At 39.9% G+C, this 24,719-nt stretch overlaps 1 protein-coding gene across 1 annotated transcript in view; it reads left to right on the top strand.

Moving 5' to 3' along the window:
• The window catches only part of GUCY2C (guanylate cyclase 2C), a 48,917-nt gene extending 24,467 nt beyond the window's left edge, over window positions 1–24,450 (top strand). The window contains exons 12-24 of the mRNA XM_017827567.1: window positions 136–247; window positions 4,456–4,537; window positions 6,814–6,919; window positions 7,435–7,497; window positions 8,065–8,136; window positions 9,044–9,148; window positions 10,327–10,413; window positions 14,480–14,612; window positions 16,471–16,608; window positions 20,218–20,306; window positions 20,996–21,087; window positions 22,650–22,808; window positions 24,228–24,450. Of these exons, the coding sequence (XP_017683056.1) occupies window positions 136–247; window positions 4,456–4,537; window positions 6,814–6,919; window positions 7,435–7,497; window positions 8,065–8,136; window positions 9,044–9,148; window positions 10,327–10,413; window positions 14,480–14,612; window positions 16,471–16,608; window positions 20,218–20,306; window positions 20,996–21,087; window positions 22,650–22,808; window positions 24,228–24,450 (1,461 nt within the window). The remainder of the gene's footprint in view (window positions 1–135; window positions 248–4,455; window positions 4,538–6,813; window positions 6,920–7,434; window positions 7,498–8,064; window positions 8,137–9,043; window positions 9,149–10,326; window positions 10,414–14,479; window positions 14,613–16,470; window positions 16,609–20,217; window positions 20,307–20,995; window positions 21,088–22,649; window positions 22,809–24,227) is intronic.
• Window positions 24,451–24,719: the final 269 nt, after the last annotated feature.

Raw genomic sequence — 24,719 nt, 5'->3', positions numbered from 1 at the left:
AATGCACCACTGTAGAAGAAAGAGCAAGAATTACTTTGAGTTTGGGTAATACATTTATTAAGGGTAGTCTGAAGCAAGGGACAAAAGAGGGACAGCACAGCTGCTGACTGCATTTCTTCTCTCCTACATCCATAGTTCAAACCTCTTCTGTATTTCAACACTCACAACAACGAGACAAACAAGGCAACTAACAGTCCGGATTTTATCTGGAAGAACCACAAGCTGCCCAGTGATACTCCAGGCACTGGTGAGACACCCATTAAATCTGCCTCTACTTTGAAGACAGGATCCACCTGCTGTGCAATCCAGCATGTTACCTTCACACTGCCCCCAGACAGTGATGCCAGGAGATGGGTGCAGAACAGCATCTTTCCTTCTCCTGCCCCATCGCTCCATGTTCTCTGCATCCAGCCCAGTTCTAAACCTTCCTTTCTGTTTAGGCACTGCTACTAAGTCTCTCATAGATTCCTTACTGTACCAGTGATTGTGGGGAATACCATGGGATGTTTCAGAAGAGGTCACCCCTGCGCAAATAATCTTCACTAGAAGATGGTGGTGATGTGAATTGCTTGAAAGACTGTTCAGGAAAGGCAGCAGAATTAAGGTCATGATGAGTTATCTGATTCTACATTTCTGTATCACTGCTTGCACCTTTATCCTTGCTGTAGGGAGCTGGGGAGAGGACACAGCACTGTGCAAATTCAGGGTGCATCTCTGGAGGAGTCTTTGAGAATAGCTGACTTTTTGCAGAAAGACAATGGGAAACTATGGTTATCATAGAATCATGGCTCTATCTACACCCAAACTTTAAATCTGAAATCCCAGAAATCACCACTTCCTTTTCTTTTGACTTTTTGGTGACACTTGAATAGAATGGATGAAGGCCCTTGTTATTCAGCACAGTAGGGTACAGCCTTATCAGTCTGATCAGACTGAGATTTTTTTTTCCCCTTTAAGACTGCTGCCACATGGTGATTGGCAATGGAAGGGCATATGTTTCAGAGTGTGATTTGCAGAATAAAAATTATTGCAGTGGCAGTGGTTGCAAGAGTTAGTACACAGTGGGTTAGTGTTCACCTGAGTCATTTGCATCAGTGAGAAACCAAAGATGTTAAAGGTCTCTGCTAAAGGCCTCCCATTATTTTGCTGTACTGCATACCTTCATTAGGGAATAGGCAAAGGCCTCCCATTATTTTGCTGTACTGCATACCTTCATTAGGGAATAGGCAAAGGCCTCCCATTATTTTGCTGTACTGCATACCTTCATTAGGGAATAGGCAAAGGCCTCCCATTATTTTGCTGTACTGCATACCTTCATTAGGAAATAGGCAAAGCATAACTGGAGAAACAAACACCTTCTGCTAACTATAAGAGTCCATTCACAGTAAAGTGGTAAACGGATTCAAACATTTTTATTCCTCGGTAAAGTAAATCAGATGCCCTCAAATTAGGTCTTACCCCTTCTAAGAAAAGCAGGAATAGTGGTTTATTGGCAGGGATGCACGGGAGCTGCCAGGAGAAGGCAGCAGCTCTGATAAGACTCCAGTTAGACAGTTCTGGGAAGAGCAGAGGGAGTTCACTGGAGTTTTCATTTTTCATCTCTGGTCAAATCTCTGGTCTCCCTTGGTATGACCATGAGTCCTGCCTGTGCACAGATAGCAACACTGCACAAGTCAGCCACAGGGTCTCCCTGCATCACGTCCCTGAGGAATGGGCTTTCTGACTCCAGTCCTATTCCCATCCATCCCTCGAGGCCCACAAAATGCTGTCTTGTCAGTGGATTTTCGTATCTTTCAAATATTTTCTTCAGTATGTTCTTGTTTGAAGCTGCTGCACAAGGACAAAAAAAGTGGGAATTGCAGAAAGCCAGTGTCTACAAACCAGCAGTTTTACATCCAGTATTTAATGAAGGCCTGACACTGTGGCCAAACCATACTAAACTAAAGTAAAACTTCCTCCCACAGGCACTTGATTATTTTGATTTGATTCACATTTTTTAAAAATAAACCTTTCTTCAGTGTGATTCTAAATAAATATATTCCCCCAAAAGAAGATGGCCAAAGTTGAAGTAATCACTTTAAACTTGCCAAAGCCAGTCAAAACTTTCCAATCAGGAATGTGTTTTTTCCTCCAGGGAGGTGAACAGAGCAACCAGAGCCCTGGTCCTTCCTAAGCTGTAACTGAGAACAGCCGAACTAGTTCTGCTGCCTACCTTCCTCCTGGTATCCCGTGATAAACAAAGGAGCTTCATCCACGTTTTCCCATTATTCAGAGAGTTTTAGCCCTCACTCTAAACTTGGATAAAATTAGCCTTGAATACACAAACGTTTCTGGTTTCAGAGGATCAGGTAATTTGTGACTCTCTGTCTGCGTGTTGTAATACTAAGAGCCAGGAGGTGGTAGCAGAGTCTCAGGAAAGGGAAATTAGGGTCCCATAGCGCTTTCATGGGAAACTACAAACTGCTCATTGTTAAGCTGCAAGCCACGATTCACAAACCTTAAGTTTTAGAGGATTCGTACAAAATGGCTTTGCACATTCTCATGTATCTGTCATTTTATAGCGGTGACTTAATGCCCTTCCTTGCAAACTAAAAGAGTAGTACTGATGGTTTTCAACAGAGAGGATCAGACTAATACTAAATTCCTAGGAGAATCTGAGACTGATGCTGGGATGAACACAGAGAAAGCTGGATCCAAAATCCAGAGAAGTTAATAAACTGAATTCTGTGTCAGATACAGACACTTAAATTGGTATGTTGAAAATCCTTCCTCAGTTGCTGCCTGATTCTGAAGGCAGCTAGTGTATGTAATTTTGGTTTTTATTTATGTATTAATTTTTTTGTGTGCTTTTATTTCTGTTTCTGGGCACAGACAGAATTGTGTTAGCCTCAGTAAGGCTGAGTAACTCGCTCTTTTACTATCCATAACCAACATGTCAATCTGCAAAACAGGATTCTGCTCTGCCTTCTTTGCCTAAGAGAGTTGCTCAGTAGAGTAGGTACACTCTAGATGTGTGACCACCAGCTGCAGCTCTGCACTAATGGCCTGTTACTCTTCAAAGGAAGTTGGTGGCCACCAACTTTCCTTCCCAGTACTCCTGAGCTCCAAGAACAGACAAAAGACAGACTTCAGCTCACTTTTCTGCATTAAGACAATGAAAATTACAACCTTAAAAAGTCAGCTCCCAGCCTTGTTTGTCTTGCCTGCTTGCTCAGGTTTAGAACCCTCATGTGCTCTGTGGTTTTTGGGTCTAAGTCCTCAGATTCCTGGACAACAAGATTTTCAAATGGTTTGTCACCTGGCAGCTTCCAAGGACACTTGAAAAGCTTTGTGCTGCCACCATATTAATTTTCCCTCTATACCATATTAATTTCCTACTGAAGACTACAGCGCTCAGTTGCACTTTGTCATCCCAACAAAGTGTCTACAGAAGGGTTCAGAAATGAGTCCACAGTCTCCAAAGCTCTGTTTACAACTACAGAATTACTTTAAACAACTGGATTAATAAGGGGAAAACCCAGGTGTGAAACGTTGAAAAGTCTGTGTATGTTAAAAGCTGTATCATGATTTCCTTCCTTACCTCTTCTTGGATAACAAATTCGTGTGAAAAATGCCTCTCAAATCCATAAGTGGCTGTACCCTGTATCAGCTGAAATTCTGGGTTGAAGCTTCTGGTGTATCCCATCCTGAAGGAAATTATATCAGTAAAGACCCATGGTGACGAAGGTATGGGTAGTTGTGGAAAATTCACTGCCAATAGTTCATTGAATGGGTACCCAGCAGGACTGAATCAGAAAGTCATCACTAAACAACCTTGATAAAAGGATCAAACCCTTGTTCCCCATTTCAGAGAAAGCCTTATCCAAAGGAGTCAGTGAGGACCCTATTTTGCACTAAGCCCTGGTTATGCTGGAGGAAAACAATGACTGATTTCAAATAGCCATCTGCTCACCCCATCTACATCTCTGTCTCACAGAGAGCTGTACCCAAGGGTTGCCTCCACCATCCACTCTTACAAAGTTATTACAAGGAGAAATTTGGTTACTTCATTTTAAAAATGTAGTTACTAGGAAAAGTCAGCTTTATTTCTGGACTGTCCTAGTTTGTTTTTAAAAAGGAGAACACATGGAAACTGCTGCTGAGCAGATGTGAGATTTAGCGCTGTTGAATTCACCTCCTGCCTGAGTGTCCCTACAGAGTGCCCATGCCTCAGGTGGGGATTTAAGACTGCACTGCTCTGGGTCATGCTTCATCCTGCATCGAAAGAGGCAGGTGCATGCCACCTCTGGGCAGTGCTGGACTTTACCAAAGCCTCTCAATTTGGATGTGTCCAAAAATTATCCCTGGTCAGCTACTGTGACTTGCATGTGTGAGTGAGGGTAATTTCTTAAACACAATATTGTTTTTCATTATCCTCTGTCAAGTTGTTTATTTTTCATTTTTTCTTTTCTGCAGGCCCCCACGTCTTGACTATTGCTGTATTTACACTCACAGGAATTGTGATTTTGGTTCTGATCATCTCTTTGGTGATTCTAAGGTACCAACCCCTTTGTCTTTCTGTTTGTTTGTCCTTGAACAGTTTTCCTCCTAGGGCAATGCCTTTGATCTCTCCAAGAGCCATTCATTAGCTTACCTTACATACCTGCGTGGTTGCCCTCAGTGTGAACTCTTTAGTATATGCCAAGTAGTGCTTGCATCTGTAGCGTTGTTATGACAGGTTAATAATGAAGGGAGAAGGTGCAGCAAGGCTCAGTGTTCTTGCATGTGCTAAAAATCTCTGATTCCTATACACAGAAACATGTGTCTCAGACCAGTCTTCAGTCTTTTTCCACTTTACTGCCCATCTTTTGCTTTCTTGGGGTTCACTTTGGTTTTTTATCCTATTGGTGACATAAAAGTTCAGTCTAGAAGGAAGTATTTTTCTTGAGTCACTGTAGAAGTCAAAACACCATGAGGTTTTGGTGTTTTCATTGCACGGATCTATTCCTTTGACTCAGTCCAACTCCTTGCATAACAATTCTTCTAACAGCTTGGAATTTCATGAATATAACACAGTCTAGCTTTATCATGATGGGAAAAGCAGAAATAGAAATCAGTGATATCTCCTTTTGATGGAAGAAATCCCACCCTATTTCCAAAGTATATGGGTTTTTTTAATCTTTTAAAAATTGTCTTATCTGTGCATCTGTTTTCAGTCTATATCTTTGTTATATATCAGAGAACTTCAGAAAAGGCAAGAAAATCAGGTCTTAAGGAAAGTTGATTAGAAACAGATGCTACCCAGGCTCTCTTGTTTTGAGTAGACCAATCCGTCTTCCTAACTAAAGCAAGGAAAAAATCAAAGACGAAGATATATAACTCTTACACATCCAATTTTACTCAAGAAATGAAGGAGCTAATCATTGCCACATCTAAGCACTAACACTTTAAACAGGTAAAGTTTGAAATGGCTATGAAAATAAATAAACATTTGTCTTGACGATATGGACTTGTAAAAGATTCTGTACTTTTCCACATTTGCAGATGCATAAAATCTAAAGATTCTGTTTAGATTATTAGATTATTATTGTATACACATCATTGCAATATTCCCAGGCATCAAATATAGAAGAGATTTCTGGGAATTTTTTAGAATAAAGCTTCCCCTCTTAGTGTCAAAACAATAGTAAACTTCTCAACTATAATTGCTACCAAAGATTGTCCCCTAACAAGCAAAAGAGAAGAGAAACTCAGCTATGAAAATTGGCAAAATGCCTCATTATTCCTTCTTTATCTCCCAATTTTCTAGGACACTCGAACTATCCCACAACTACCTGTGTAGTTCTGACTGCAAAGTAAGAAGGCAAAGTCCTGAAAAACATATAACTAAATATTAGGCCTAGTAGATTTTAATTCAGTTTTGTATGTTCTTAATCACCAGCTGATACCAGTTTGAATTGCAGTACATCCTGGTGACACACACACCTTACAAGATAGAACTGAGAAATTATTGGTCTTCTTTTTCTTGTGCAAATATATGCTAAAAAGATATTGGAAAAGGGAATGTTATTAGGCAACAGTATGGGTTCTCCCATTTGGAGCATTTGCCAGTTGTCATCAGTGCATTAGGATTCCTCTGCAGACTCTCCAGTCAGTTCTTGGGTTTTAGTAAAGAAGGGACTTGCATGAGTAAGTGGGTAATTTGATGAACACTAGTCTTCTTGCAGCTTTTCGCTACTTCTCTAAGAAAAAACAGTGCCTGCTCTGAATTTCTGCAGGAAGGACAGCAGTTTCTTTCTCCCTGTTCCAAGGGCTCTTCCCTCATTTTTACAAAATGTGCAGAATACAAGGGACATCCACAAAAAGGCATCTCATCTCAACACCATTGTTACTTCCTCTCCTGGCATTGTATTCACACAAGTTCTTACTATCCACTGCTGACGGCAGGACTGCCTTTGGCTTGCATTTCTTTGTGGGACCTCTCTTCCAAGTACGTTCAATAACATGGAGGAGAAAACTATATAAAATCCAGATGGATCTTTGTGCTTTAAATTGTGCTGACCGCCCCTGAGACTGGCAATTGCAGTTGTTCTGCTAAATCTGTTCTGTTTCTCTGCTACAGAATTGAATGAGCATTTAGGCTTTCCCAAAGCTAGGGGAATTATCCTCAAACTGGAAAACTGTGTGAGAGCCAGAGGGCTTGTGCTCAAGCACTGTCAACCTAACAAACCATTCCTGTGTCATCCTGACACTATAAGCTTCCCTGTCCTAGTCTCCTTTTGTGGGTTTTGGTTCATTGGGAGGATATTCTGAAAGACTTCCCTGGTTTTTTAGGAAGTACAGGAGAGATAATGAACGCCGGTGGAAGAAATGGTCCCATATACCACCTGAGGAAATCTTGCCTCTGGAGACCAGTGAGACAAGTCATGTTAGTCTGAAGGTAAGAGAAGCACAGTGCCCAAAGCTGGGTCTTGGATTCTGTCTTCTAGAGACCATCAATGCTGGGGTTTTTAGAAGCTCTGACTACAGTGCAGACTCTGGCTCTGGTAGAACTAGGATCTGTTAATTTATTTTTTTTTCAACCCTCGCTTGCTATATTGCAGAAAAAGATTATTCCCCATCTATTGCTCCCTGATAGAATATACCTGTTCCTGTCAGTAAAGCTCATTTTGTGATGGGGGAATGGAGGGGTATTGGTTTCCAGTCTTTCTCTGTTACAAATGATTTCCCTGTGCTTTGTTATGCCTCTCTAATGTCCAAGAGCATGAAAGCAGCAGGCAGAGGGCCTGGGAGTGGCATGGATGTCCAACACTTTCTGTGGCATGTAGTGGCCCTCCCTAGAGAGAGAGGCTCATGCTTCTCTGTGTGGCACACACAGACATTATTAATCTCTCTGTATCTGTCAAGTGGGGAGTAGGTGATAATTGCAAGTTAATTATTCTTCTTTGTTCTCAGATCGATGAAGATAAGAGACGTGACACCACCCAGAGACTGCGCCAGGGCAAATATGACAAGAAGGTAACCTGACTGCAGTGTCCACAATCACTTCCTTGCCCTTATGAGGGCTCTTGCTGGGAGGAGGTTGTTCCACCTCCTTTGACCTTGCAAAATGGCTTGATCTTGTAGAAGGAATAAGCTATTTACTCCCTATCAGGTGGTTTGTATTTTGCTTCCTGACAGGAGGCAAAATATTAGACTCCATGAACACCCAGCCCAGTCCAGGAGCACAGAAGCAGAAACACAGGGACCAAAAATCTGATACATTTTGGTACTGCGGAGATTAATAGATTAAGGGAGGACAAGGCATTTACATAGCAGTTCTTGCGCTTTCAGTAGAGCTGCTTGCCTGCCTGAGGTATATTCATGTTGAGTTAAAATCTGCATAATCGACGGTTCTAAACAGTAAATCCTATGAAGAAAATATAACTCCAGTACTTATTAGATGATAAACTGAAACTTCAACAGTGAAGCAGTAGGCAGGTGTTTCTGAAGTATTTCTTTGTATGGACATTTCTTGGAAAAGAAGGACGAATTGCTGTTGTACTAAAACTATGACTTTTTTCCCCACTGGTATTTTTCCTTCAGGTGGTGATCCTAAAGGATCTCAAAAACAGTGATGGTAATTTCTCAGAGAAGCAAAAAATGGAACTGAACAAGGTACCTGTTACAATTAGCAACTGGACACACCAGGATGGGATGGAAACTCTGAGTGAAGTCATTGCTTTCCAACAGCCATATGCTTGTGCACATTTATGAGATGGATGGATAATGAGTTCCTCAAAGGATATTGTTTGAGGAACTTTCTCTTTGTGTGTGTGATCTCATCAACAGTTCAGAGTCTGAATAGTATACCAATGAAACTGAAGATGAATGAAGTAATTCATGTGCTGTCATATGGCCTTATTAAATACATTTTTATAGCTAATTCCAAAAGGCAATTCACTCTTTTAGCTCATATCCTGCTAAGTCATCAATAGCAGAATGTTGTAGTCAAATCTTATTATTGAATGCCAAGTGCAGCTCTTAAAATATAAGTAATACTCTGCTGGCTTGTGCATTCAGACTCTTCCAACATGGGACATGAATTTGGATGCAGTACTGCATCTTTTTTGAATGGTTTTCTTTTCACACAACACAGCTATGCTGTGAATTCAATAAGCTGTAAAAATACCTCAAAGTAAACTATAGTTGTCTATTTAAATGGACAAAGTCCATAATATCATGCAGCGTAATTAAATTTTTATTACTTGCTCATTTACTGACTGATTCACAACATTCTGTCACTGTCAGCTGGGAGGTTTGAGAGGCAATAATGGATATTATAGGGGGCTCTGGAACTGACTTGCAGTATCCAACAGCAGCCACTTTTATCTCCCTAATCCAGAAGGCTCTGGAATAACAAACATCTTCAAGTACTTCACTCAGTGCCTTAGTACACACTAGGGAACCTCATACATCTTATCCGGGCCTGAGATAAAAAGCCATGTCGCATAAGTATCTGTGACTTGTGTTTCTGTATTAACAATGATTGCTTTTAAAAACAGATGAAATGTTTCTGCTCTAGCTCCTACAGGTTGATTATTACAATCTGACCAAGTTCTATGGCACTGTGAAGATAGACACCATGATCTTTGGGGTGATTGAGTACTGCGAAAGAGGTTCTCTGCGGGTAAAGAATTCTCCTTAAACCCCCAAATTATCAAATTTCAAAGTAAGGAAAAAAATCCCCACCTCTATGTCTCTGGCCCTCATGCAGCAGCTATGGACTGAGCAAGTGGTGGCAGGTTTCTGACTCCCAAGTTTTCTATCCCTTGCTTGGTTCTCTCCAGCCTTCCCCAGGTGTTGCTGTGTCAATTTGATGGTTCTCAAGCTGGAAGAGGATGAGATGAGGTGGAGGCAAGGATAAGTACAAGCAGAGCTCTGCCCAGGCCACAGCAACATTTGTATTGTGTCCCCAACTGGAAGCATATAGGATATAACTTTATCTTCATTTTCCAAGTCGTAGCTGTTGTCTCTGCTGATGCCCTTGCGGACCCCAAAGTGCCTCTAGAGTGTGCAAGGATAGAGAAAAGAATATATCCATACTAATAAGGGACAACTATTCCGTGTTGTAAGGGACAACAACATTTTATTTTTGTTTATAAAAGAAATGGTAAATTGATGCCTGGGAAAAGTTATGAAAAGACTTATGGTTTATTATTACCAATATTATTTCAGTGCTAATCATGAAGTGATGGTGGCATCAACTCTTCTGTGGGCATATATTGTCTCTGCTTCTGCATTCATACAAAAACTCTCCTGTAGCAGCGAGGTCTCTGGAACAATCTCACAGCCAGGCAGCAAAATAACAGCTCTCTCTCTGAGTCCTTTTCTTGTAAAGTGGCATACTCATGGAAGTTTGCTTTTAGCAGTAAAGTAAGTGTAAATGTAAAGTCAAGTCAGTGTGTGACTGGCAGGTTAAGATAAAGGAACAGTCTACTTTGAACTTATAAAGCCATGAGTAAATTGGTAGGAAATGGATTGCGAGCACAAAACATGAAAAATCCTCTCCCTTCCTCTTGCACACCTTGACCATTTGTGTCTCCGTTATTTTGTTTTCTTAAAGACTTAGCTTAAGAACAATTTCACAATTTATCTTTAATTGCACAAAACCCTCCTTTCTGGAGTCCCCACTTTTCTAGTGCAAACTTAAACTATATTTCATATTCCCTATTTTTTGAGTCGACTTCTGTTCTAGTGCATGTACTCCCTGTAAAAAATAAAGTTGCTAGTTAAAAGGCTCTGCAATTTGGATACTCACATCTCATCTTCTGTTTTCTCCCCAAAAAACTTTTCTTCTCTTGACAGGATGTTTTAAATGATAAAATCTCCTATCCTGATGTCACGTTCATGGACTGGGAATTTAAAATCTCTGTCATGTATGATATTGCCAAGGTAAGTGGGCCGCTGACAGTCTGAAGGGAATCAACCAATCTTGTCTTGCAAAACTGATCATCTGAGAAATGTAGCTCTCAAGGTCTTCTCCTTCTTGGCTAGAGCTATATGTCCTCCCACTTTTTTCTCCTCTGGGGAGAGAGGCAGGAGAAAGGCAGTGGCTCTCAGACTGAAGGAGAAAATAGGGGCCAGAGCTGGCTTTGGGCTTTTTATAAATAAACAAATAAAGCATGCCTCAAAGAAATGTGACCCAAAGATCAGAGGGTTACAATCTGTTGACCAGTGGCTCTGATTAGTAGGGCTTAGGCAGTCACAAGATCTGCAAAACACACTACTTTCTGGCCTCAGGTAAAGCATACAAAGCAAAACTGTATTTTTTCAAATGACAGAAGTATTCTAATTTGTATCCAGAGATGGGATCAACTTTTTCTAAACAAATTGTTTATGTACCACCCTGACTTTTTCACTAAAGTGAGAAACTCTAGTTTCTCACTACAGCTATCCATTTCAAGCAGTTTGAGAGGGAAGAAATTAGTCTTTTATAGAAATCAAGGCTATTTTTCAGTAGCTTCCAACAGATCTTTGCACTTTAGGTCCTTGTTCTAGGAAGAATCAATATGCATGGTAAAGAAATTCTATTCTACACTGGAGACTTGTAACTGTAGCTGGTAGTTAAGAAGCCTTTGTAATTCGCAGGTATAATAATTCATTATACCTCTGCAGATAAGTGTAAAGAATCACCTCTGTCCTTTGGCTAGTGCTCAACTGCTCTCCTCTTCCTACTGCTGGTTTGCAATTGGACAGTCCTCCTGTTTCCCTACATCCATAAGTTCAGATTTAGTTTCCAAGATGAATGGCTCCACTGTGTCTGTTCTAAAGAGATATTGAAAATCTTGTGCTTTATTAAAGCCCCCTTAATCCAACTTGCCAGAGTTTGTTGGCCTTGTTAATGAGTTTCAAGTTCAGTTAATGTTCAGCGTTAAGTTTGACTTTAAATAGCAGCAGTGGAGTTTCCCTGCCTCCTCATAGCATATCTAAACCCAGGGTATTTTTAACCTTTTTCAGTTCACCTTCAGATGTTTACTTAGCAAATAGAGACTAGTACTGTCTCCGTTTATGAGGAGAGAGAAATCCCAGTCCCTCTGAAGGGAGTGACCAAATGCCAGTGACTGCACTGGTACCAAGACTTCACAACCAGTCATTTGCTGCACCATTGGTAAAGGGGACACAGCACCTGAGGATGGATTGGTACACTGCATCTGTTCTCTGGAATGGCTCCTGAGCCTTATTAGCTATGTTAGTAGAGATGGTTTGCAAAATCTCCTGAAAACTTGTATGTACCCAGGAATATCTGGAAAATTACTGTAGTTTGGATGATCTGCCAACCTCTCCTATTCTTAGACCTGATACTGTGGTGAAGCTTCTGGGACCTAGACACTTCCATTAAATTCTTGTATTGCTATTCCCAAACCACAGCTCCAGGCACCCTGTCTATTTTGACTTGAATGGCTTCTCTCTTTACAGAAGTCACTTTGTGGCTTTTCAGCTCCGGTTCCTCTCATCTCAGTATCCATCCTCTTCAAGTCCAGCCCCAGCTCTCCAGGCTGTTAAAATCCCTGTGACCAGCTCCTGTGATTCCTTTGCCTTTTTATATGCTTCTCCCTCTCCACACCACCACTTTCCTACACTCTGCTTTTACCAAACAGTCCTAGTACTTTGCCTGGTCTTCATCTGGCACAGAAGTGCTGCATCTGTTTCTTAACAAAGGCTGGATCATTTGTATTCCCTGGTACAACTAGCCAAGTAATGACTATTCCTAGAGCAGTCCCTAGTTCACTAGAGAAGGTGGGGTGGGCAAAGGAGAAGGCCTGAATCTACTCCATTTACTTCCACCCCTCTTTGTTTTTTTCCTGCCTTAGCTGTCTCTAGGATTGATGGCATCACCTGTAGCTACATGGATTTGGCTATATGTGACCAAAGAGCTCTGATGAAAGGTCTGCCAAGAAGGAATTGCAGTAATCAAACCTTGTAGTTATTAGTGCATACACTTGTCATTGCAACACTATTAAATAAGGGGCTGCTGCAGGATGTTGTGCAAGGGATTGTAATATTCTTGCATTGTGTCAGGAGAAGGGTTCTCAGTCAGAATTAAAGCTTCAGAGCTCCAGAGCAGAGGTTACAAGAATGCTCAAGTATTTAGAAGTATTGCGCTGAAAGTCATAAATTTTGAAAATCACACTGTGAGTTCTTAACAGTTTCTTGTTTTCAGGTAAGTGCACAGGATAGTGGTAAGGAAAGAGGAAAATTTTATCAGATACACCTATAAGACTTCTGCCTCCAGAAATTTTTAACAAGAAAGCCTTGGGATAAGGAAATCAAAATTACTTTTGCCTGTCATTTGATGCTGAGAGTGATTGAGAATTCTGCTGTAGCAATGGGTACATTTCCTGGCTGATGAAAGCAGGAGCTGGAAGAAGGCACAGCTGGAGGAAATAGGGCCTAAATGAGGCAAAACATCCTGGGTACTGTCATCAGGGCTGCATGCTAAAAGCTGCTTAATCAAGAAATGTGTTCCTTGGGTATAGTGTGCACACAATCTCTGTAATTTTGGCATGGTCTAGATAGGTCGAGGATAACCAGTCCAACAACATTCTCCAGAGATTGCATCTTTTGCAGGCTGCTTGTGTCTCAGACATACATCTGCTGTGCCCAAAACTCAGCTCATGTCTCAGTGATCTGTTGTTGCATTTGCTGATCCATTCCCAAATATGTGTAGCCAGTATTTGAAAAGAAAACCCAGCATGTCATACTGTGTATTCATGACCACATGAGCTATGTAACCCTGATTAAATTCTGTCTTTCAGTTATGCAAAAGGATGAGCTATACATGTAGGAGTCTAAGTGGAAGATCATTTAGAGAAGAAGCTAAACAGATATGACATACTTCTGGCTTCCATAGGATATAGATTGTGCTTCATATACTGAGCACAAAGGAAAGAGGACTATAGGAAGAAAAACAACCAGCAATAGACTATAAGTAGGTGTGAGTGTAAGTAGTTCAGAAGAGAGAGATGAAACAGAATAAATAATAGCAAGAGGGTGCAAATTAGCATACCTACTCTCTTCTTCAGTTTACGCCCACTTAATAATGTTCTTTTCCAGCTGTGCCTCAGTGCTAGCCCCTTTGCATGTATTGCAGAGTATTAGACTGTCTTGGACTAAATGAGACAATTTCAGATGTGATAAGTAAAAAGAGGCAAACTACACACCTTTGTATGCCTGTGTGTATTGTGAGTCAAGAGACTGAATCTCAGGAAATAAAGATGAAACTGCATTGGCCAGTCCTCATGATGCTCACTTTGTTGTTTAGCTCATAGATAGCTGATATGCATTGACTTGTACAAAGAAAACCAGTCAGGTCAGAAGAGACCTTTATGATCTTCTAGTCTTATTCTCTGTGTGATTTAAGCCCTAGTGCATCATCTAACGCTCTGCATTGACCCCTCTTTAGCCCTCTGATTTGCAGAAGTGGATCTGCTGCAATGTTTTGAATTAAGTTTCTGGTGTGTGATAATCTTCAAAGATGTTTATAGATATAAGGAGCAATTCCTCTCACACCTATGGATGTCCATTGGATGAACATGTAGTTGGAAGCACTTTTTTTGTGTGACATTCTAATAAATCTGTATTAAATTTACCAAAAAACATTAATTGCAAGTGAAATTAAAACTTCTGTGGGAGGAAATAAACTTCTCTAATTGCTTAATTGTGTTCTAATATTGTCAAAACCCAAGATGTTATATCAGACTATTGTTAACAAAGAGAAATGGTGGTCTTCCATGACATGATCCATTTCCTCACTTCTTAACATGGACTGTTCCTATCATCTTGGAAAGTCTCCTCTGTAAAATAATAGGAAAGGGAGTTGTGATTTATGCATATCCATTGCAGATGAAGGCCATTTAATTACTTGGACAGACATGAGCATATTCACATTCTTGTTGAGTCTGGTAACAGCTAAGTGTCTCACATGTAGTCATGCTTTCCTCCTCTTTTGTTGTCATAGGGGATGTCTTACCTGCACTCAAGCAAAACTGAAGTCCATGGTCGACTCAAGTCCACCAACTGTGTAGTAGACAATCGCATGGTAGTGAAGATCACTGATTTTGGCTGCAATTCAATTCTGCCTCCAAGGAAAGGTAAAAACAATGCCTAATTGAACTCTCCCTCATGGTTTCCAACCCACTGGAATTTTCTTAACTTCATAGACCACTATGGCCTACAAAATGTACAATATGATTTTAATTTATGTAGCAGTCATTATACAAATGATATCTGAAAATACTGTCTTAACACAATGAAAGAAAATTATTAGCAGGTAGAGAAAGAAATTAGTGTAAGTAAGAAGGAAAGGAAGGATGAATATTCAACTTTCAGTTTAGAAAACAGAGATTTCACATGCGGCTGAGATGCAAGAAACATTTTCAGCATCCAAGTCCTTCATGCAAACAGATCTCTTCAGCAGTAATGCCAAACTTGTGTGAAGAAAAAAAGGAGTTAAGTACAAGTAATCTTGTCATTGATTGTGTTACCACAGTGCTCTGTGATATCATTTGAATGTTGACAGTCATGACTGATAATCCTTAAAAAAATCTGTAATGATATGCAATGATAACTTTGTTTTTCATTCCTTAGGTAGGAAACTAACAATATGTGTGCAACCAGACTGGAATAATTTTAATAATTTTTCTTTACATTTTCTATTCACCTCACATTCATAGAACAATTTTCTAAAATAGAAAATTTTCTAAAATAGAGCACTCTTTTCTTTGTACCCCTTCCTCCCATGCAACAGCCTGTTATGGTAAAAGATTACACAGTATAATCATCTGTTCTTTTCTACTCATCTTTTTTTCTTACTTGATCTGGAGCGAAAAGATGAGCCCATCTGAAATGATGTCATGTGAATCTGACACAGAGTAGAGCTTGGGGAATAATAAGCACAGCACTTTGCTGTAACTGCAGCATGTGACCTGAGAAGAAACTGTGGTTGCAACTGGGTTGGAGAAGATTTTTACATTCAGACACAAACATGCTCAAAAGTAGCAATAAATACATATAGAAAGAGTAAGCAAAGTGCCCTAAAGGTAAATGCTCTATTCATTCTTCATTTTAAATTTCATATTTAAATTTATATTATTATTACATTTTAATATATCTATCTTCTTTCATTGTTCATAAACAACCTCAAAATTTCTGGCTACTAGATCTCTTTCCTTGAAGAAAACTTAGTGTTTCACAAGAGATTGCAGATTCAGTGAGGCTGGATGTTGCGGCCTGATATCATAACTCTGTTTTCAGGGTTACTGTGTTCAGGTCACTGTTATGAAACATCACTAGCATGTCACAACAAACTGTTGTACCAGGGCAGCATTCTGGTTTTGAGGTACAATAGTGCTCGTTGCACTAGAAATATAGATTAATAAAATCTATAGAAAGTAAGTGGTTATGAGCAGGTAATATCATGTCAGGTTCCAAAGCATTTGAGAATTATTTCAATAGCTTCATGATATCAAAGCCATTGGGAAATACTGCAGTCTTCTCACCTTGTATAACAAACTCCTTGCATCTAGCTCAATAATTTATGTCTCAGGGTTTTTTTTTATTATAGCACTGGCATTCCTTGGTCTTATACAAATGCACAGGCTATTTCTAAGAAGCCCATGAAAGGTAGCCAAGAAAAGCAAGTTCATTGCCAATAAACATAACATTTTCTGAAGGTGTGAGGATCTGCATCTACAACGGAAAGGGTCAGCAAATCCCAGACAATTGGAAACTACCACATCAGAGGTTTATCTAACTGTACTGATGTCAGCTTCTCAAGAAAAATGCTAAAGTAGAAAATAAATAGTACCCATGGGTTCTGGGTTGGATATGGAAAGAGTAAAAGGCAATATCATTATAGCCAGTGGATGCTCTGAGAAGGATCACCTTTTTTTCAATTACTGCTCTCCCTTCCCCTTTTCCCTCATCCCCTGTTGCTCTCTGGATCTTCAGACTTGTGGACAGCTCCTGAGCATCTCCGTCATGCTGATGTATCTCAGAAGGGTGATGTATACAGCTATGGGATCATTGCCCAAGAAATCATCCTACGCAGAGAGACGTTCTACACCGGACACTGCCGGGACAACAGAGGTAAATCCACAAATTTCTCCTCTATTGCAGCCTTCTAGGATGGTGTAGCTGTAACTGGCCTGTTCTCCATGTTTTGTGAAAGGTACTGTCTCTGATAACTGCTTGAACTGCTGCTTCTTTCACTGTGTGATGAATGAAAAACCTGTTTGAATAATCTCACTGTGGAGGCAAGTGTCCTTATTTTTCTGTAAATAAAATTTGCATTGAGTTTTCTTGCCCTTTCTCTTCCCTCCTCACCTGGGCCATAGCATTACAGAAGTTAACATTATAGCATGCTGTCCAGACTTACTGTAACGTTTAAAGGCCACAAAGGTCTTTCTGTTATGACTTGTGCACAACATATGTCACTCATTTTAAGCAGCATAAATCAGAAATGTCAACACAGAACAAGAAAAACTCAGCAGCATGACACAAAAACAGTTGACATTTAAAAACTGGCAATTCAGATTTTATTCAAGCCAGTTATAATTAACTTCAGCAATTTAACTTCTGTCAGAAAAATCATATCCTCCTGTAATGCATCCATTAAACCACAGACTGTGCATTTTGTGACATTGTTTTTGAGTGGCTAACAGCCAAGTCAATCCCAATTCCCAGAATCCAGGCGTTATTATATACTAGAACTGACATAAAAACATGTGTGGGTTTGGGATTTTCCTAGTGACAGTTACTAACAACAATTTAGACACTGCCTTTACGTCTGAGTCATTCTGTTAGATCCGCCTCACGTTTGTTAAAACATCTAGAGCAGCAGCTCAACAGCCTAATAGCTCTTTTCCTGAGTTACATTTGAGAATAATTTCTGGGGCATGTTCATCATCCTACATTATCTCAAATCTATGCTTATATTTGGGGAAACACAGTATTTCACATCACCGTCTCTTTAATATAAATGTAGATCTAAAATATTAGAAATGCCTGTTCCCCATAAACCAAACTCTTCAGGATTCCATGCTTAATATAAGGTAGAGAAAATGAAAGTTTTTCTATTCCTTTTTTCTTGGGAAGAGGCAGGCACAATCCTCATGAATGCAAGGATTTTACAAGTATCGCCAACATAGGTGGAGAAAATGCAATGCCCTTCCTTCCTCATTTTGACTTGTAAAGCAAATCCATAGCAAAATATATTCTTTTAACTACTTGATGAGCAGTTATAGTCTTGCTGTGCTGTGTTAGTGGTTATTAAGTTAGCCTCAGACACAGTGTTTCCTGGCTCTTCTGAGATGTGGTGGCATCCTCACTGCTCTGTATTTGACCCTGGCTGTCATAGTCAGAACCTGGTTCCTTGTTTTATCTTTCACCTGTTTCTTAAAATTGCATTTTGTCCTTTTGGAAAGACTGTCCCTTTCAAATAGCATTAGGTTAATTCATCCAACTGAAAGAATTTTTAGCATCTAAGCTAGGTACCTAACAGCAACATGCTGTTGCTGGAGATGGTCACATATCAGCATGTTGGGTAAGACAGCAATGACCTCACTGGCCATGAAACCTGTTTGGTAGGTCTGGATCCACTGTAACTTAAAAAAATAATCTGCTTTGTAAATTTCAGTTGAAATTTTAAGTTTTCCATTCAGTGAGAAGATTGTTTTTTCCATAAAGCTTTTTTTCCTTAAAAGCATTAGTAGATGTCTAAGATATATATTGCTGACCTAATGGCTTCTGGTATTATTCTCGACTACTGATTATGCAATTTGAGTAAATGTGTTCATCAGTTTATCAAGTTTCTTTAAGTTTTATTATGTGTTGCTGAAGTGGCTCCTCATTTAAATGCCTGGATTCATTCATTAGCCAAGATGAGCAAGACAGTGAACCATACTTACTCAAACACCTCTGAATTCTCTTTGCGGCATCATCTAACTTTGGAAGACAGTAGCTCAAACTGGGGGTGACCATTAATTTACAAATTTCTAAGATAAAAAGAGAAAAGAACACCAAATTAGAGTCAATGGTAATGGACAAAGAAATGTTCTGGTTGCATGTTCGATTCATTTGGTTTTTAAGTCACCTGAAGAGTCTTTCAATGGCTCGGCTCTCAGGAGTTAGTCTCTGCAAGTTAGAAGACATGATACTGATATTTCAAGACAACTGAACTGCTTCTCCAGGACTTCATTGACAGTAGCAAGGGCTGTGTTTAGATTTTAAAAGACTTATTAAAAACCCCATACCTAGGCTCCATCCACCAATTTAGAAAAAGGAAACTCAACTTCAAGTTACTCAGTGAGCCAATTTTCTCAACCTGCAAATATGTATCAATCAACTTAATGTACAATAATTTTGCTACTAATGAGAGAAAGGAAGTCCCATAGGATGACAGGTATACAAAACTGGATTTCTAATGTATAGAAGTAACTAGGTCATAGTCCTCTTCACTGATGTCTCTGTGAGACAGCTGTTCCCCATCTGGTTACTCCACTCTTCTGCAGAAACACCTCATTCACTGCTCAAGACTGTGAAATCTTGTCACGTACAAATGCTCAATTCAAGCTGCCTCCTTGTTCCACTACGTTCTGCTACTGGCTAATTGCAGTGCTGCTAATAGCTGCTGTTACTTCCTCTCTCAGGTGTGCGTGCAACATGGAAATCCAGCACATTCCTCTTGCATACATGAGCCCTACACAGACTTTCCTGTCTCTCTCTCTTCTTTGCAGTCTCTCCATTCCATAGCATTTGGGACACTTAAGTCTCCAGCTCCTTCTCTAGTCTTTAATTTCTGTACCAAAAAGCTGGAAGCTGCTGCATCATTTTAGGGTGATCATGCATGCTTAGGCATCACTAGCTGCCCTAGACTTGCACTTACCATCACGATTACAAACCTTCCTTCAGTAAAATTGTATCCCAAATATAACCAGACATTACTAAAAAAATGTGTTTCATGCTTGTTCACAGATGCCTTTCAATTTCCCTTTACTCCAAAGTTAAAAATTTACCTCTGTTTTTTAAATCCCTCCCCATCTGGAACTCTTGAGATCTTCTGGAGAAAGACAAAGAGAGATGTTTTTGCTTTAGCTCTCATTTACTGTGCTTAAGTTGAGATGTGCAAATGCAGCCTGATTTTGATGTGTTCAGAATCCAAATAACTTTCATAGAATGGTTTTCCTGACTAAGAGGACAAATGAGCTTTTAACATTTAAGCTTTTTAAGCATTTAAATGCAATACTTTTAACCCATATATATTAATATCTTAGTTTTAAGAAAGTTGAGCATCTACAGGATGATTTGTACTGCTCTGACGGAGTTGTATGTCTCAACACTTTTGATCAAGTTGCAATGGGCTTTTCACATTGTTTTTGCTATAACTATACTTCATGCTGAGAGGCACACTAATAATGCCCAACATTCATTTGGGAAGATGCCATAACCATGTCTACCGTGACCAATAAATACTCATGTACATTTCTATTCATTTTGCTTTCAGGGGCCTTCAAGACAGCCTGTTTTGATCTTGTGCCATATATTTAGAAAACATCCAAAGCTGAAATTCACATCAAAATGAGGGAACTGTCTTCAAGAGTTTTGTTTGCACAGTAGCTTGTAACCATAGAATTCTATCCACAAGCAATGTCCTTCTTATGCTTTTTTGTTTAAAACTTTGATCTTTTCGTGTGTTAGAGAAACTTTACAGAGTGGAGAGCGGCAAAGGAGTGAAGCCTTTCCGACCAGATCTGACCTTGGAAACAGTGGGAGAAAGACAGGTGGAAGTAAGCTAATAATTAACTAGGCCATTTTCTGGGTGAAGGGTGGAAGTTCTGGCCAGACTAGAGCCCATGATCATGGGAAGGTGAAAGCCATGCTTTTTATGCCAAATACCCTAACCTTGTGGGAAGAAATGGCATTCCATAGTTGCTACCAGCAAAGTGGAATACAACTCATGGAAATTATTTCACTAGAAAGAAATAGCCACTTATATGGTGCCACTCTTCTGACCTATTTTAGATATCTTTGAGATGGGATGAATCACACCTCGAGTATACCTCTCTCCACTGATTTTACAGCCCCTAAGGCTTCTTGCACAGATGGAAATGTCTGTATTGTAGACATCCACATATTCAGCAATGAACCCCATTCTTTTTGGCTAAATCACTAGTTTCAGAAAAATTCCAGACTCGGGGGATTGGAAATATAATTACCACAGCATTTACCTCCATGTCAATAACTGTACCTGCCTCCAGCTACAAGACTGGATCCATTTACTTGTCTTTCATTTATGTACTGCAAATTCAAGTTAAGATCATGTCACTAGTCATCACAGAGTTAAGTTTAGGATGCCTGCAATGAGTGTTCTAACCATAGGTTCGACAGTTAGTCACATGATTTAATATGCTGCCAGTCAAGAGTAACCAGAAATTCCCTTAACTCACGTGGACTTTCCTTAAATTTTTGTTTGAAGTTGTATACACTAGTGAAGAGCTGCTGGGAGGAAGATCCAGAGAAAAGGCCTGACTTTAAGAAAATTGAGAGTACTCTGGCTAAAATATTCAGGTGAGCAGCAGGGGCTCTGTTTTAAGATGCTCCAAACTCCTCCTAAGTGTTAGAAAGCTCACATTTTTAAGTGTGTAAACTGCTGTGATAATGATTCAGTCAGTGGAAAAATCTAGTGTTGTTCACTTATATCTTCTTTTATTCTTTGGCAGAAAGGTAGGTGAGCATGTGCATGTGTGCAATGTACTAGCTGAGTGAGGGTAAGGCAATCACCATACCTCAAATTGGTACATTGGGAAAGTAGCAAGCTGGATAATTAGAGATTTAAACTATTCAAGTAATTCAATCCCTGTCTCTAGTCAAGAGTTGGATAGTGACTCATGTCGTCTAAGTTTCGGGAAGTGAATGCACATAGATGTTTGGGGGATGATTTGAAAGTTTGGATGGTCCCAAATTAAGCTGACTAGAAATGTTGGGTCGTAATTCATGAGAAGCATTAATTACAGGGATTTGATGGTACAAAGTTGTGGGAAAATAATAAGGGCCATAGCTGGATAAACCCTATGGGGTTATACAGGCCTTTCACCTGGACAATGCTGCATTGTTCCTACAGAGTTTGGTATGAGTTAATTATTTTGATGACCAAACAGTGAGCTTTTAATCACTTCTCTTGGGCAATTGCTCCCCAGTTTTTAAAGCTGTTCCCATCAACAAACCCCAACAGTACTTGCATCATTTTCCATTCTACATGGGTAGAAGGACAACCGTACTATACATAACTGAATGTATCTGTTGAATAATATTACTGCAGCTGAATAAAAAGGCCTCCTAGTTCATCTCCTAAGCTTCCATCCCACAAAATCAAACAGGTTGCCTCTTGCCACACTCAATATGATGTTCTCCTCATGGGGGTCTAAGATGTCGCATCGCTGACATTACTTTAAAGTAAGAGTGATTTTAAAGTCCAGTTGGATACAATACTAATCTGACTCTTCCATTCAGCCTGGTCCCACCTACTTTCAGACTGCTTTGGCAAGTGCAGGCTACCTAGACAAACAGGGGTTTGAGCAGCTCATGTTACCATACTACTGCATCCAGGGGTTGTTAGTAGGCAGGAGTCTGCAGGATCTTGTGAGTAAGACTAGCTCAGGGGCTCCTCTTTGTTCTGCTGTATTGTTCTGTTTTCTAAACAGACAGCCCCAAATTGTCTTAATTTTTCTGGCTGAAGTCCCCATCTAAACATTATATGCAATATTCTACCTACTATTTTCAACTTCCTCTCAGAATTTGAGCTTCTCAGTTACTTTTTACAAATGAATGTTCATGGATTACCCAAGGTAATCTGGAACTGACAATATTATCAGGGCTAGGTGATGGACGGGTGCTTTAAGAATTACCAGTTGCAACTGACAAGCGTGATCACTGACTTTCAACTCATATAGGTAAGCCCTCCAAGCAAGTAAAAGAATGGTGCACTTGAGGCATTTTGCATTCTAACTATGTGGAAGTCAAACACTGGAGAAGTTTTCCATTGTTCCTTTCTTGCCTCTTTTTGGCTGCTCTCAACAAAGAATGTCTATCAGTCTTTCTTCTTTACTCCTGTGTAATTCTGTTACTTGCAGTAACCTCCATGGCCAAACCAATGAAAGCTACATGGATACCCTGATCCGGCGCCTACAGCTGTACTCCCGGAACTTGGAGCACCTGGTGGAGGAAAGGACAGAGCTATACAAAGCAGAGCGAGACAGAGCAGACAGGCTTAACTTCATGTTACTTCCAAGGTAACTGGCCGGGAGGATTTTCTGTGGCATTTTATTTATATATATCACCTGATTCTTGCGAAGTAGGGGATGGGATTAATGTTAATGTTCTATTTCCCTCCCCTCTAATCTAATCCTGCTAGGAAGGAAGGAAGCAGCAGCTGTCCCCTGTGCTCTCCACCCCATGGTGGATTTTCATGTCAAGATGGTACTGGGACCCATTATCTTTCTCAACATTTCTTCATGCACAGGATCCCCCTTTCCAGCACAAGCCTCTTTTTCACTGCTTTCCTTGGAACACATAGATCTACAGTGACCCCACATCACGGAGCTCTGTTCTGCTCCAGCACCGTGCTAGGTAGAGGGAGTGTTTCCAGCTGGAGAGCAGGAGTACAGTCTGATTTTAGGCTGGGATTTAGCAATGTACAGAGGGACTGAGGTTGGCTGGGCCATACTAGGCTAGATGGATTCTTCAGAGAATGAAGAATACTTATCCTATCGTATAGGATAAGTATTATTGATATTCTAATGTTGGTAATGTCAGTAATTTTGGTATTGCATACATTTGCAATGGTAAAAGTGCCCTATCATTACTATTTTCAAGGGTATTTCAGTAGTCAGAGTATTGATTTTATCTTAAAAAAAGATAAAATCTTTTTATTGACTCATCTTTTAAAAAAATGTTTGTTCAATCCAGTTTTGGGGAAAATTTGAAATGATCTGGCTGTATAGACAGTGCAACAAGGAATCCACGTCTTCTTCCACTCTTTATTGTTCCTACCACTCTATTATTGTCCCAGTGTAGATGGAACACAGCACTGTGCAAACCCTATAATTTTCTGCGTCTCTTTCAGTTATTCTCTTCTAATATCTCCACTAGGAACAGATATTTTCCTGGATTTAGAATTGCAAGAAAATGAAGGTCCCTTTGAATAGATATTGACTGTCATGGTATTGAATTTTTTTTCCATGAAATTATCAGACTATGATACATCTTCTGAAATCAGGAAGAGGTGATGTAATTATCAGGATGAAATTACTTCTACACTGCGAAAACAGAAAAATATGTTTGTTCTTACTTATTGTATGGTAGAATGTAGGTCTACATGTCAGAAATTCTAGAATTTCAGTTTTAAATTTGACGCAATATCCCTGTTTCTGACCTTAACCAAGCTCAGTTGCCTGTGTCTTAGTTTCCTCATGGCTATTAACACACTTAGATTTTGTAAGGCTGTAGCACATTAATTACCATTAGTAAGTGCTTTGAGGTTCCTTGCTGAAAGGCATTATGGGCATCTAAAATGCGATTACAGTGGCAGTTTTCAGCAAACTATTTGATGTTTCCTGCACAGAAAGCAATGCTGTGGTTGGGTTGCATGAAAAAATACCTTTACTAGAAAGCACTACTCATCTGTCTTCCTGCCTTCTCTACTTCCACAGGCCAGTAGTAAAGTCTTTGAAGGAGACTGGCCTGGTAGAACCAGAGCTCTTTGAAGAAGTCACTATCTACTTCAGTGACATCGTTGGCTTCACCACCCTCTGCAAATATAGCACCCCTATGGAGGTGGTAGATATGCTGAATGATATCTACAAGAACTTTGACCACATTCTTGACCATCATGATGTTTACAAGGTGATTAGCTCTTCACTTTTCTTCAGTTAACAACCAGGTGTGCTGGTTTAAAAGTTAACCAGCAGGGGAAATGAACTCAACTCAAAAGAGAGATTATAAATCAGAATAACAATTTAATAAAATAATACAATAAGTACAATTATACAGACAAGCAATTGGTTTTAACCCACAAAACCCAAATGTATAACCCAGCACCCTGAGGCATGAACAAAGTGGTGTTCCTTGGGCCCCCACCCTGAGTCCAAAGTAAAGGGAGAGGGAAAAAAACTGCTGGTGGGAGAGCTGTTGGAGTCTGGTCA

Source organism: Lepidothrix coronata, unplaced genomic scaffold (genome assembly GCF_001604755.1).
Source record: "Lepidothrix coronata isolate B3197 unplaced genomic scaffold, Lepidothrix_coronata-1.0 Scaffold141, whole genome shotgun sequence".
NCBI classification, from domain to species: Eukaryota; Metazoa; Chordata; class Aves; order Passeriformes; family Pipridae; genus Lepidothrix; species Lepidothrix coronata.
The sequence above is the reverse complement of the archived record's forward strand: the minus strand, read 5'-3'. Positions and strand labels throughout refer to the sequence as shown.